Source organism: Canis lupus, chromosome 8 (genome assembly GCF_048164855.1).
Source record: "Canis lupus baileyi chromosome 8, mCanLup2.hap1, whole genome shotgun sequence".
Taxonomy (NCBI): domain Eukaryota; kingdom Metazoa; phylum Chordata; class Mammalia; order Carnivora; family Canidae; genus Canis; species Canis lupus.
In genome coordinates this window covers 6,798,024-6,811,254 of record NC_132845.1, presented here as the reverse complement: position 1 = coordinate 6,811,254, position 13,231 = coordinate 6,798,024, and the positions used below count along the sequence as shown (strand labels likewise).

The window sequence follows — 13,231 nt, the reverse complement described above, 5'->3', positions numbered from 1 at the left end:
TCACCATGTTGACTGCATTATTTTCTACTAACATTTTAATTCTAGTTTAAGTACCCCACTATGAAATCTATAAACACCGTGTGTGTCTGTCTGTGCCTCTCTCTCCCTCTTTCTTTCTTTGTCTCACGCTCACCAGTATTCCTGGTACTTTACCTAAAGTTAATAATAAACCCATAAAACCAGCAATCTAGTCATACACCACAGACCAAATTGATTTAAGTATTTTTACCTTTTCAAATAATATAGCCACTTAAATTTCCTGTACTTGATGCTTTTAAAGCTGGTTATTCCAATTTTATGGTAATCTGGATACAATATCTTCTTATTGTGGTAAAACACACATAACATAAATTTACAATTTTAAGCACACAATTCAGTGTTGTTAGATACGCCTGCAATATTATACAACCACTGCCACTACCCATTTCCAGAACTTTTTCAACATCCCAAGCAGAAACTCTGAATCCACCAAACAGTAACTACCCACTGTCTGCTGTTCTATGTCTCTGATAATTTTTGTCTACTTTCTGTCTCTATAAATTTGTCTAGTATAAATATCTAAGTGGAATTATAAAATATTTTTCCTTTTGAGTTTGGTTTATTCCATATATCTCAGGGCATATATTAGAATTTCACTCATTTTTAAGGTTAAATGATATTCTGTTAGTCACTATGTGTATACCCTATTTTGTTTATCTAGTCAGCACTCATGAATAGACATCTGGTTTATTTCCACCTTTTGGCTACTGTGAATAATGTTGCTATGAACATTTGTGTGCAAGTATCTCTTTGAGTCTCTGCTTTCAATTCTTTTTGGTATATACCTAGTAGAATGCCAAATCATATGGTAATTCTATGTTTAACTTTTTTTGAGGAATCATCATACTGTTTCCCAAAATACTGTACCAATTTACATTTGCATAATAAACGTACCAGGGTTCCAATTTCTCCACATCTTTGCCAACACTTATTTTCCGCTTATTTGATAATAACCACCTTCATAAGTGTGAAGTAGTAATTGTGGTTTTGATTTGCATTTCCCTAATGACTAGTGATGCTTATTATCTTCTCCTGTGCTTGTTGGTCATTTGTATATTTCTTTGGAGAAATGTCCATTCAATCCTTTGCCTAGTTTTGAAATGGATTGTTTGCTTTTTGTTGTTTCACACAAGTATCTTTTTAAAATCTGACTTTAGTGAAACATCTGAGCAGTTCAGGAACAATGATACAATGATTAAAGGTCTGTTTATTCAATATTTCTACATCAAACAATTTAAAGAAATGTAAAGTGGCCATTCATAGAAAAATAGGACATAATAAAATACATTTTTACATTTTATAAGAAAAAAAATAAGATGATCTTACCTACAGTCTTGATTATTAATTAGTAATTCAAGGTTCTGGGCTGATGATGAATCTATCATGGCTGTCTGTTCACTACCCTGGAAACAAATCTTCAGCGATTTTGGTGCATAAACTGAATTTTGAATAAATTCAACATATTTTAATAAAGCTGCAACAGCTGCAAGGCAGTAATACCTGTAAGGTGACCAATGACACATCACTATAAATATTTAGAATAAATAAAAACTATTGCTATGCAAGGAAACATTTATTTCACCTCATTATTAGGAAAATTATAAATACTTGCATAGCATTGCTTAAATTCAAACGGAAAAAGCACATCAAGTGCTCTTTATTTTTTAAAGCTAGCTACATAACTTCCAAAACATAAAAGTTGATAGCTTTCTGAAGTCTGACACTTAAGGACTCCAATAAAGAATTGTGTTAGAAGACAATTTTCAATAGTAATTTGTGTCAATGTACCATTCTAAGAATTCAAATAATGTTGAAAAGGTCTGAGAGTTAGGAGGTTCCTAGGTATAGAAAACTGTGTTACAGTCCTGGTAAGCATAGTCACTGTGATTAACAAAATAAACAACTAGTCCAACCTGGTTCAATAAAGTATCTATTTCATACTTTCTAAAACATATCCTTTCTAAAAAGTATCATTCCCTGTCTTAGCTGAATCTCTTAGAGGAGTACACTCATGAAGTTACAGGGCCACAGCTCTGTGTTTCACGTTTCTAGGTTACTGTAGCTACTTGAGCAATTCACTCCAAAGTAAAGTGAGCAGCAACCATAATACAACAGATTATGTCCAATTTGGAAAAATGCTATATAAATTAAGCTAGCAAAATATTCCATGCATGTGAATTTTAGTTAACTATATCACTATTTCACTAATTACTGAGTGTGTATTATGAGCCAGGCACTTTTCTAGAGATACAGCAGAGAACAAAACAGACAAAAGACCTTGCCCTCATGGAACTCACACTACAGATGTATTACTTTCCTTACATCATAACTTACTTGGACTGGACCTCCATTAGGACAGTGCTGAATTCTGTTATGCATAACTGTTCAATGTACTCTAGTCCTTTTGTTTCATTGAAGTATTTCCTTTGGATAGTAGTAAAATTAACATTCTGAAAGAAGTTTTAATTTCAAAATAAATTTTAAGTTTCATGAAGTTGCCCAAAATTGCTTTCTTAAACACATGCAGGTACATGGGTAGATGGCTTCAATATCATATAAAGTTTGGGATCCCTGGGTGGCGCAGCGGTTTGGCGCCTGCCTTTGGCCCAGGGCGCGATCCTGGAGACCCAAGATTGAATCCCACATCGGGCTCCCAGTGCATGGAGCCTGCTTCTCCCTCTGCCTATGTCTCTGCCTCTCTCTCTCTCTCTGTGTGACTATCATAAATTAAAAAAAAAAAATCATATAAAGTTTATTTTTTATTATTGTTTTCCAGAGTTAAATAGGATATTTTCTTAATGATTTATAAGAAGAGAATGATTATCTGTTTTGCTAAGTGAATTAGTAGATTGGTTGAGCCAATAAATAGGATGAGTGAAATTAGTATAGGAGCTCAAGTTCGTCCTTTTTGGTTATGGATAGTTAATATTTGCTTTGATGTTAGTTGAATTAGTCATTGTTGGATGGAGATGAGATGATTATTGATTAGATGGTTAGGTGAGTGAAACAGAATACTTGGAAATATAACAATTAAGATTACAATAGAGAGTCTATAGCAGTCTACAGCTCTTATTAGACCAGATTCACATGACATTTAAATGAATATGGTAGGTATGATCATAAAAAATAAACATGACCATCTTTGCTTTCAACTAATTTTATTTTACAGCAACATCACTACCCAGATTTTACATTTGGTCTTACATATTCTATCATAATTGAGATAGAGTAGATTCTTTCAATGTATTAGTTGCAGAGGAAGAAAACATCAATTCCAGCTACCAAATCTATGAGACACTATATACATGAGGTAAATTTATCTAGAATAAAAGAATGGAACTTTTTTTAAAAGAGTACAGAAAAAAGCATGAAGTTATAGAGTAAAAGCTTTACCTACTCTGAATAAAAAGAGTACATAAGAAAAGATAACACTGGACTATGAAAGAGTTATAAGAAAAAAAACTCATGAGGAGATAGGGAATTTGTTATGCACCAAGATTGTTTTAGGTTAACTCAATCTCCACAGTAACTCTATGACATAAGTCTTGTATTAACTACAATTTCCTTACAAGTAAAATTCCAAAAAGTAGCTTTTCTAACATCATACATTTAATATGTGCCAGAGGTGAGACTTGAATTTAGATTTCTCTGACTACAAAGCCCTTTCACTAAATAGTGCTTCTCTTTTAATGAAGGTTTTTTTATGGTAAGTATGGTAATATGATAATAATAGTAACACTGGTTTTTCCCTATATGACTTTTACTCCAAATACTTCGATAGCTCTGTTTCTCACTTCCTTATAGGACTTGCCCAAAAGTAACCTTATCAATGAGGTCATTTGTCTAATTAAATACCAATTCTCTAGAAGGAAATTACTTTCCCTATTTTACAGATTAAAAAAAACTAAAGTGACTTAACTTGCACAAGACCACTTAGAATCAAGATCTGAAACAAGCAGTCTGACTCCTGTATTCTTAAGTACCATGCCACACTGCCCTACATCTCAAGTGAAGTGGATAGATGCTGCTTTTGCCTTTGAAGGACTCATCTATTTTACATTCCATGTGGTTTTGGTAGAACTGTCCATTACAGTGCTTTGTGCCCCACAGAAAGCAAAAGACCAGGGATTAATCAATCATATTGCTTCTAAAAAAAAATCATATTGCTTCTACCCTGAGAAATAGTGATTAGTCTAACATGTAGAAATACGAACAAAGCAAGGCCCATCGGGGTTCTTCCCTAGAATTTATATGTGGATTGGATACTGGAAGAAAGAATGTATTTTTCCTCTGAATTAACTAAACTGAGATGATATTAATCTGTAGCCATCATAATCATCTTAAACCTCAGAGAAGTAATCTACCGAACAATTAAAAAAAAAAAAGATGGGGATGGGGATGAGAGTAGGGATACGATTTATCCAACCATTTGGCTTCTCAGTAACATAAACCAATAAATTTTTCTTTTTTTCTTTTTTTTTTTAACTTAAAACATAAAAAAGGCAGTATATAAGAGACCTGTATAATAGAAACAGATTGACAATAAGGGCCACTTCTAGCAAAAGTCAAAGACAGCTGACCTACAAAGGATCTCTAAGAGCACGACAATAAATCTTGTATGATTGCAGATGCTGAATATATTAAGACTAAGGAACTATAAAGAATATACTAAGAATAAAGAATAAAGAATCATTGGATTTTAAATCTCAGCTTGATGTCAAATGTGTGAAAGATAAGGCTACAAACATAAGATAGTATATTCTGAAAATAATTTTCACTCTTCAGGCGTTATTCCAACTGCAATGCTTCCTACTTGGTTCAGAACTACAGCCCCCATTCCACAAACATTTGCTAAAGGAAAGAAATAAACTGCATGTTGGAAAACCTCTCACTTACAGGGAGTGCATCCTTAAGATAAAGTTTCAGGGCTCTTACTTGGCACAGTCCCACAGGTGGAGGCTTAGAGCAGTAGGCTAACTACATGCTACATGCTACCAGGGGAAGTTGAAACAATTCTGTACTATAGATCAAATTCTCTAAAATAAAAAGCACTTGCTGATAGTACTATCCCCTAGAATACGAACTTCGATTTCAACTAGTCTGGCAGCACAATAACTAGTTTCCACACAGCTATACCTAAGGGAATCTATTTTTTCTCTAAGGGTCTGCCTTGAGTATACTCTGAGAAGCCTCCTTTATTATCTGAAACAGTTTCCCTTTTGTTTAAAGTAGGGCAAGGATACCAAATCAAGTAAGTGGATGCCCTGTCATTTTTATTTTATGTATTAATAGTCCATTAGCTTAGGACTTGTATTTAATCAGTACTTTAGGATAAGTATAAAGTCATTCACGTTATTTTTCTCTAGAATGCTATTACAGAATGGATTTTAAATCAAGATTTGAATGTTACTATTAAGAATAAAAATCACTTACCTTGAAATTTTCTGTGATCAGAGTAAACAACTTAGTTGAATTCCCCACAACACAAGCAGTATTTGACATTATTATTTCCAAAGGTGATAAAATTTTGAGTTTAGTGATCACCTAAAATCATTTGAATAAACAATTTCTTAAATATAAGCTTAGGATTCTCTAAAACCAAGCAAGTGGCATATTTTTCTGAGAGGTAAGTACTTAAAATTAATTCACAGATACACAAAATTACAACTGTTCTAATTATAGACATCAGTTAAAAATATTTTAATAATGATATATTAAACATATTCTACATGTATATATATATCATATATAAAATATCATAAACATAGGTTATATTTTACCTCAAAATTATTTGTAACAGCTTTAAGATCAAAAATTAATTTGAACTTATCACATACATATTCTTAAAACAAGATGTTTTAGAATAAAATCTATTTGGTATCTTGTCCATCTCCATAAAAAAATACATTCAATAGTATGACTATGATGATTCAATCAATATGATCACACTGGTATAGCTTAAAAGTTGAACAGTATAGAAACAGAGATGAGAAACACATATTTTACAACTTACTCTTTTCACAGTATAACTGCATTTTTTATAACTATCCCAGACACAGAAATTCTTAGCCAATTTGCCAAATATTTGTTTTTAAAAAAGCTTTTTTCCTATTTTTTAAAAACTGCATAAAAATGTGAAATACCCAGAGATAAAGTTAGCATGCAGTACTAGTATCATGTAGGTTGTTATGTATGTTAAAAAAAATTAATTATTAGATAGGAAAAGTAACTCTATGTACTGAGAAACCATAAAAAGGAATTAGAAAAAAGGAAAAAACAATAAAATGTTAAAAATAACATAGTATATATTTTTAATAATAGAAATTGGGTCAAATAACTTTTTAGAATACAGAGATTAGAAGATTACCTCCATTTTTGTAATTGACAAAAATTCCCATGACAATAGGCCAGTGGCCCAAATTAATGCTAAGTGATAGGCAGTAAAAGCAAGAAGATGTTAAATTATGACTGCCCTAAAAGACCAGGTTCCCTGAACTCTGGAAAATAAAATTCTAATACTGTTCAGTAGAAACAACCCTTTGGCAATAGCATTATTAATATATAATCTTTGGAATGAGTCCAAGAATTATTAATTTGAAGATGTTAATTTTAGGAACTAACAGTAATCTGAAATATTCATATTAACAGCAAAGCATATTATTTTTAGGACAAAATACATTCAAAAAATTAAAATCCAAGGTAAAACAATTTTAATTCAGAGCAGCCTACATTGGTGCAATTGTGATTAATCTTTATTCCACAAAAAAGTAAACTAATTAGGAAAGCAGTGACTTGAAAATCCACATAGTGCTCACTCAATCATTTTCTAAGAGTATAAATAGTTACCTTTGCATATGTTGTGTTATCTGCAAACTGAGATAATATAATTTGTGGGCTTCTTAAATCAATACTTGCCATTCCGATTTCACCTCTGGCATGTCCTCTACCTTCTACAACAGCTACAATAACTGATGGGGAGTGTGTTGAAACTGCAGATGATGATGTAGCTGTTAAAATTTTTTTAAAAAGAAAATGTATAAACATTAATAACAGTATGTTTTCACATTTTCTTATAAGATCTCAAAACACCAAGTTTAGGACATGACTCTCAATATCCAAGGAAATAATCTTTTTTCTTCATCAAAAAAAAACCTTTTCATATCCAGACCAAATAAAAATGTTAATTCTCAAAGTATTTTGCCAAAACTTCACCTCAAAATTAGAAATAACTTATACATTGTCCTATTTTGCATTTTATTGGAATGGAGTTATGAAGGAACACTGAATTTGGGATCAGAAAGCCTAGATTATTTATCCTTCTCTATCATCTAAAAGCTGTATCAATTTGAGCAAATTACTTCATAATAAATAATCAAAAATCACAAAATGTAGTTACTGCCCTGCCTAATTTAATGGGATTATATGCATTTTATAAAGAATAAAATATTATAACTATAAACTCCAATTAGATGTAATTATATGTGTAATATTGGTTACTTTTTCAATGTGCCAAGAATGTTCTAAATTCTTTATTTGGATTAATTCATTTAATTGTCACAATTCTAGGGGGCCTTGGGTGGTTCAGTCAGCTAAGAGTCTACCTTCAACTCAGGTCATGATCCCAATGTCCTGGGATCAAGCCCCATCAGGCTTTCTGCTCAGTGGGGAGTCTGCTTCTCCCTCTCCCTCTGCCTGCTGCTCTGCCTACTTGTGTTCTCTCTCTCTGTCAAATAAATAAGTCTTTAAAAAAAATTGTCACAATTTTATCATATATATATCGTTATTTACTCCATTTAACCTATAAGGAGATTGAAGCATGGGTGGTACTAGTAAAGTCAGACTTTGCACACGGGCAGCCTGAGTCCAGATCTGCTCCTCCTAACCTTTACATATTATTACTGATTTTGAGATCTGTACCGATAAGTTGTTTAACCTTTACAAAACTAACCATTTATTCATCTTTAAAGTGGAAATACCAAACCTTTTTCACAAAGTTGTTGTAAGAATTATATGCAATAATATAGATGGGTTTTTTTGTAAAGTATATGAAATTATTTAAATATGAGACATTATTCATGGATGAAAAAAATGTCAGACTAAAAATATGTAAAATTTTATTGTCCAAAAGCAAACATAATTTTGATTCCCTTGTCAATCTTTCAACAGAACCCATTTCCTCTCTTTTTTCTCCTTGACCTAGATTTTTTTCTACTCTTGTAATACCTACAAAATTATACACTTACGTAATCTTAGTAGTCAATTTAAGAGTTCATTTAAAAATTTGTGTCTAGATCTATAAACTCTCTTGGCCATAAAAGCCATCTTATTTATACATTATAACTGAGTTTATATTAGATCTATGAAGTCAGTTTAAGTTCTGCAATAGAATAAGACCTTTCTATTTTTAATTGGAAAATAAATACCAAGTTCCAGTGGAAATTCAGTACACTCAGAAGACATCTCCATTAAACTTCTAAAGGAACACTTATACTGTTATCTCTGTTGTATGTAATGATATAATGAGCATCCTAGTGCCTAAAGCTTCTTTGTGGGTCTATTATTTCCTTAAAGTGGATCCTTGGAAGTCAATTACTGGAACAAAGGAAAACCACCATCTCTTAAGGATCTCATATATATTGCCAAATTTCTTTCAGAATTCTACCAATTTTTTTGAAGCTTATTTAAGTAATCTCTACATCCAACATGGGGCACAAACCCATGATGAGGTTAAGAGACACATGTCTATTCACTGAGCTCGCCAGGTGCCCATATACCAAGTCTATTTTTTCCAATTTTTGATACCATCAGCAGTATATGGGAAAAACCAATTTTATTGTATGTTTACCCTTACTGCCTTCTGAAATGTATTATATTATTATTACTGAGTAATTTAAAGTACTGACACTTAAATTCGTATTTTTGAAAATTACTATCAAAATTGAACATAACTTAGTATATGCATTTGTTTTCTATATTTCCTTTTGAGATGTTTATGTCTTTTTATATAGGTTTTTACTAAATCTTAATTTTTCCATCTGTTTATAAAAATTTTGTAAATCAATGAAAATGATTTGTAGTTGCTACCAATCTTGATCTGATATCTTAAACACTTCTGCTTTTGTACAATCTTCTTCCTTTATAATTTCTTCCATTGCTTTTCTGCCATGAAACTTCCCTTTCACTGAGCTACTTGATATGCATTGCTATTCTAATTTTTTAAGCTGTTTTGTTCACTTTGATCTTTTGTAGAGAACTCTGAGCAATACCTTTAGTTGTCCACATCTGGAATGAAGTAGTACGGTACCAGAAATACAGATTTAGACTCATTCATACGTAGTTGGTAATGCTCTAGCTGGATAGTCAGGGACTTGGAAGAAATAAGGGTGGAAGAGAGTAACAAGAAAAACTAGGGAAAAAGTATGCAGATGGACCCTCTCTGAATGGGCATAAAGTTTGAAAATATTTGTGTCTCATACAAATGCCCACTAAAGGGCATCTACTATAGAGGAGACCGTTGATAATCAGGTAGACAAAAATGATACACTCTGTGGATGTCAATTAGCCTCTTTTCTCAACACCCCCAGGCATCTTTAATAGGCCTAAGAATAAAGCAGCCATGGTGGCAAGGATATGCACAGGCTCAACATCATGAACTTCCTCTTACCAAGGCCAACCTGGTCAATCACACTGTGGGTACCTAACCTGCCAAAAGCAGAGATGAACATTAAATGCCCCATATAGCACCACTTCGAAGGGAGACAGTAGACTAACCTTTGTCTGGCAAATCTGCACCCTCTGCCATTTAATAGGTTCAATTTCACTTTCTCCAAGGAAATCTATACCCCAGACTTGGGAGATAAGTCCTGAAAAAGTATTGCTTTTTCATACTTGCTTCCAATTCCAAGTATGATCCCTTGGGCTCCTCCTCAGCTATAAGGTAAGCTATAAGCTTTCTTATATCCTATAGTGATTCTTTTATCATAGTTTAGTAATTCTTTATATTAAACCTCCCTTGTTTAAATCACTATATAGTTCTACCTTCCAATTAGATCCATACTGCTATAGTCTCTGCCTTCATGGAGTTTACAGCACAGCAAAGAGGAAAGACAATTAAAATACCAATATTACTAGTAAAATGCAAAGTGAAACGGGAGCACGTAGCAGTGAGACTCAACCTAGACTTGCAGGATAACAGAAAGCTTTCTGAAAGGAGTGATACTTAAGCTTAGTCTTGGGGAATAAATAAGAGCTGACTGTATGAAGAGGGGAAGAAAGAATTCCTAAGCATAGGAAATACCACGTACAAAGGCCTGAGGGTAAAAGTTTAGAAGTCAAAAATTTTTTGAATATATATCATATAGGGCAGCCCAGGTGGCCCAGTGGTTTAGCGCCACCTTCAGCCCAGGGTGTGATCCTGGAGACCCAGGATGGAGTCTCACATCAGGCTCCCTGCATGGAGCCTGCTTCTCCCTCTGCCTGTGTCTCTGCCTCCCTCTCTTTCTCTCTGTGTCTCTCATAAATAAATAAAATCTTTAAAAAATACATCTATATATATATGCGTGATATATATATCATATAAACACTAACCTAAAGAAAAGGAATCGCTATATTAATAGCAGACAAACTTTAAGGCAAAAACTTTATTTAGAGATGAAGAGAGTCATTTCATACTACAATAAAACAATGCTAAATTTTTAGGCTCCTATAAAATAGCTTCAAAATAAGCAAAACAAAAGATTAATAGAACTACTTAGAGAAATAGACAGGTCCACAATCATAATGGGAGATCTTAATATATCTCTACAAAAAGTCTCTAGTCATACAGACTTCAACAACATGATTAAAGAAATGACCTAATAGGGTACCTAGCTGGCTCAGTGGATAGAGAATGTGACTCTTAATCTCAGAGTGATGAGTTTAAGTCCCACACTGGGTGTAGAGTTTATTTAAAAAAAAAAAAGACCTAATAGACATATATAAAACACAATTGTAAGATACTTATAAGTGAAGACAGAACAGTTACTAAAAATGTATAAAATGAAGAACTTCTGTTCATCAAAAAAATCATAAAAAAGGAGAAAGACAAGCCACAAACCTAGAGAAGATATACACAATATATGTACTCATCAGAATATATATTCAGAACATGTATTCTAAATATAAAGAATTCTACAAATCCAGAAAAATAAGCCAAAGAAAAATAGTAAAATACATCAAGTCATTTCACAGAAAAGAAAGAAAGAAAGAAAGAAAGAAAGAAGAAAGAAAAGAAAGAGAAAGAAAGAAAGAAAGAAAGAAAGAAAGAAAGAAAGAAAGCTAGCTAGCTATATAGTCAAAAAGCACACAAAAGATACTCAACCTCATTAATAACCATGAAAATGCAAAATCAGGCTACAGTTAGTATCTTACAACTGTTAGACTGGTAAATATTAGGGAGTCTGACAATACCACATATTGGAGAGGATGTAGATCAACAAGAACTCTCAAACGTTGCTAGTAATAATATATACTGGTAGAAGTACTTAGAAAAACAATAGATCATTATTATCTTGTAAATGTATACATTCACATATTTTGTATCCAAGAAATTCCACTGCATGTACCTTAGAGAATACTTACACATGAAGACCTATTTCATCCATTTTCCCAAGAAAATCTAGTAGATTTAGATAAAAACCAAAATTTAAGTATAAAAAAGCCCTGCACAATAGTACTATCAGGATCAACTTCTCAGAATAGTAAAATAATGTAGACCTGCACTTATTAACAAAAAATATCAGAAACTATGTAGCATTAACTTAACCTCAAATTATGGATATGGGTAAAATGATGTATTTTTCTTTCAGTCATCTGTATCAGCTACAAATACCTTCAAATGAACTTAACTACCCTAATTAATAATTTACAAACCTTAAAATTTTCAAAAGGTCATCTAGGTCAACATTCCACTCATTCTCATTTTACCTGAATATCCCATTTGTGGTGTCCAACTTTTATAACCTGATCTCTGAGGATTCCCAGCAAATAATGGTGTTTTTAGTATTTGAGGATAATTACTATCTCGTGCAGAAGATGAGCTTGTACCAAAAGTAATATCTGATGCAAATGTGTTTTCTGCATTAGATCTTTTGTTTCCAAAGTATGAACCTAAATTCAGAAAATTAAATATGTTACTAAAGATTCAGAATTATTCAATAATGTTTTTAATCACTGTAATTTATATCATGTTCACTTTCTATAAAACTTTATCTGATGACTTTTAAAAACAGCAAATAATGACAAATTTAATGGCATTGTTGATAAATAAACTTGTACTAAAATATAAGGAAAAGTGCTTGTTAACATGCTTCTACAAGCTGAGACTACTCTTGGTAGAATCATAAACTAGCTCCTAACCTTTAAATATACCACGTAGGTTTACTTTGTATAGCAATTACAAGAACTCTTTTCCTCGTTTAACTTGATGAAACTCCCTCCTTCCATGCAAATGGTATAAAAAAGAGTTTTAGATTCACTTGGATTCATTTCCTTATTTAGGCACTTTCCTATTGACATATTACCTATTTTACAGAATTGTCATAAAATTAGAAAGAATATACATAAACAGCCTAGTTTAGTGTCCTGGCAAATAAACATTCTTAAAAATATATATTGGGACTCTTCTCCTATTCCCCTTCACTTCCATGACAACTCTGATTCTCCTTAAACCATTTGCTTTTAATTCACTTTGCCCGATTCTTTTTCCTGTCTGCCTCTGAACTGTTGGCTTCCCAGGGTTCCACACTTTTTCACCTTTTTTCTCAAATTAGCATTATACATCTTTCTGGGCATCTCATTTATTATATTGGTTTCTATTAATATCTACTTCTAGTCATCTATACCCCTCATATATAGCCCTAACTTCTCTCTTAAACTGTAAAGCACAGTTTGGCAAACTTTTTAATAAAGGGCTGGATGGTAAATTTTAGGCTTTGTGGGCCATATCGTCTGTCATAATTATTCAACTCAGACACTATGTTGAGAAAGCAGCCACAGATGATAGTACATGAATAAGCAGCATGGCTGTGGTTCAATAAAACTTTATGTCCAGACACCGAAATCAGAATTTCACATAATTTCCACATGTCGCAAAACATTCTTTTACTTTTTCAGCCCTTTAAAAATGCAAGAACCATTCTTAAGTCTGTACCTG

General features: G+C 32.5%; 1 protein-coding gene across 7 annotated transcripts in view; it reads right to left on the bottom strand.

The window, feature by feature from the left end:
- Positions 1–13,231, bottom strand: part of MSH4 (mutS homolog 4) — an 84,749-nt gene that overhangs the window by 68,910 nt on the left and 2,608 nt on the right. For all 7 annotated transcript variants that reach the window (XR_012034835.1, XR_012034836.1, XM_072834094.1 and 4 more), the window contains exons 2-6: positions 12,004–12,186; positions 6,886–7,046; positions 5,473–5,583; positions 2,374–2,489; positions 1,366–1,539 (exon numbers count right to left, since the gene is read on the bottom strand). Coding sequence is in view for 5 of the 7 variants with exons in the window: in XM_072834094.1 (XP_072690195.1) it covers positions 1,366–1,539; positions 2,374–2,489; positions 5,473–5,583; positions 6,886–7,046; positions 12,004–12,186 (745 nt within the window). In the remaining 2 variants the exon portion in view is untranslated. The remainder of the gene's footprint in view (positions 1–1,365; positions 1,540–2,373; positions 2,490–5,472; positions 5,584–6,885; positions 7,047–12,003; positions 12,187–13,231) is intronic.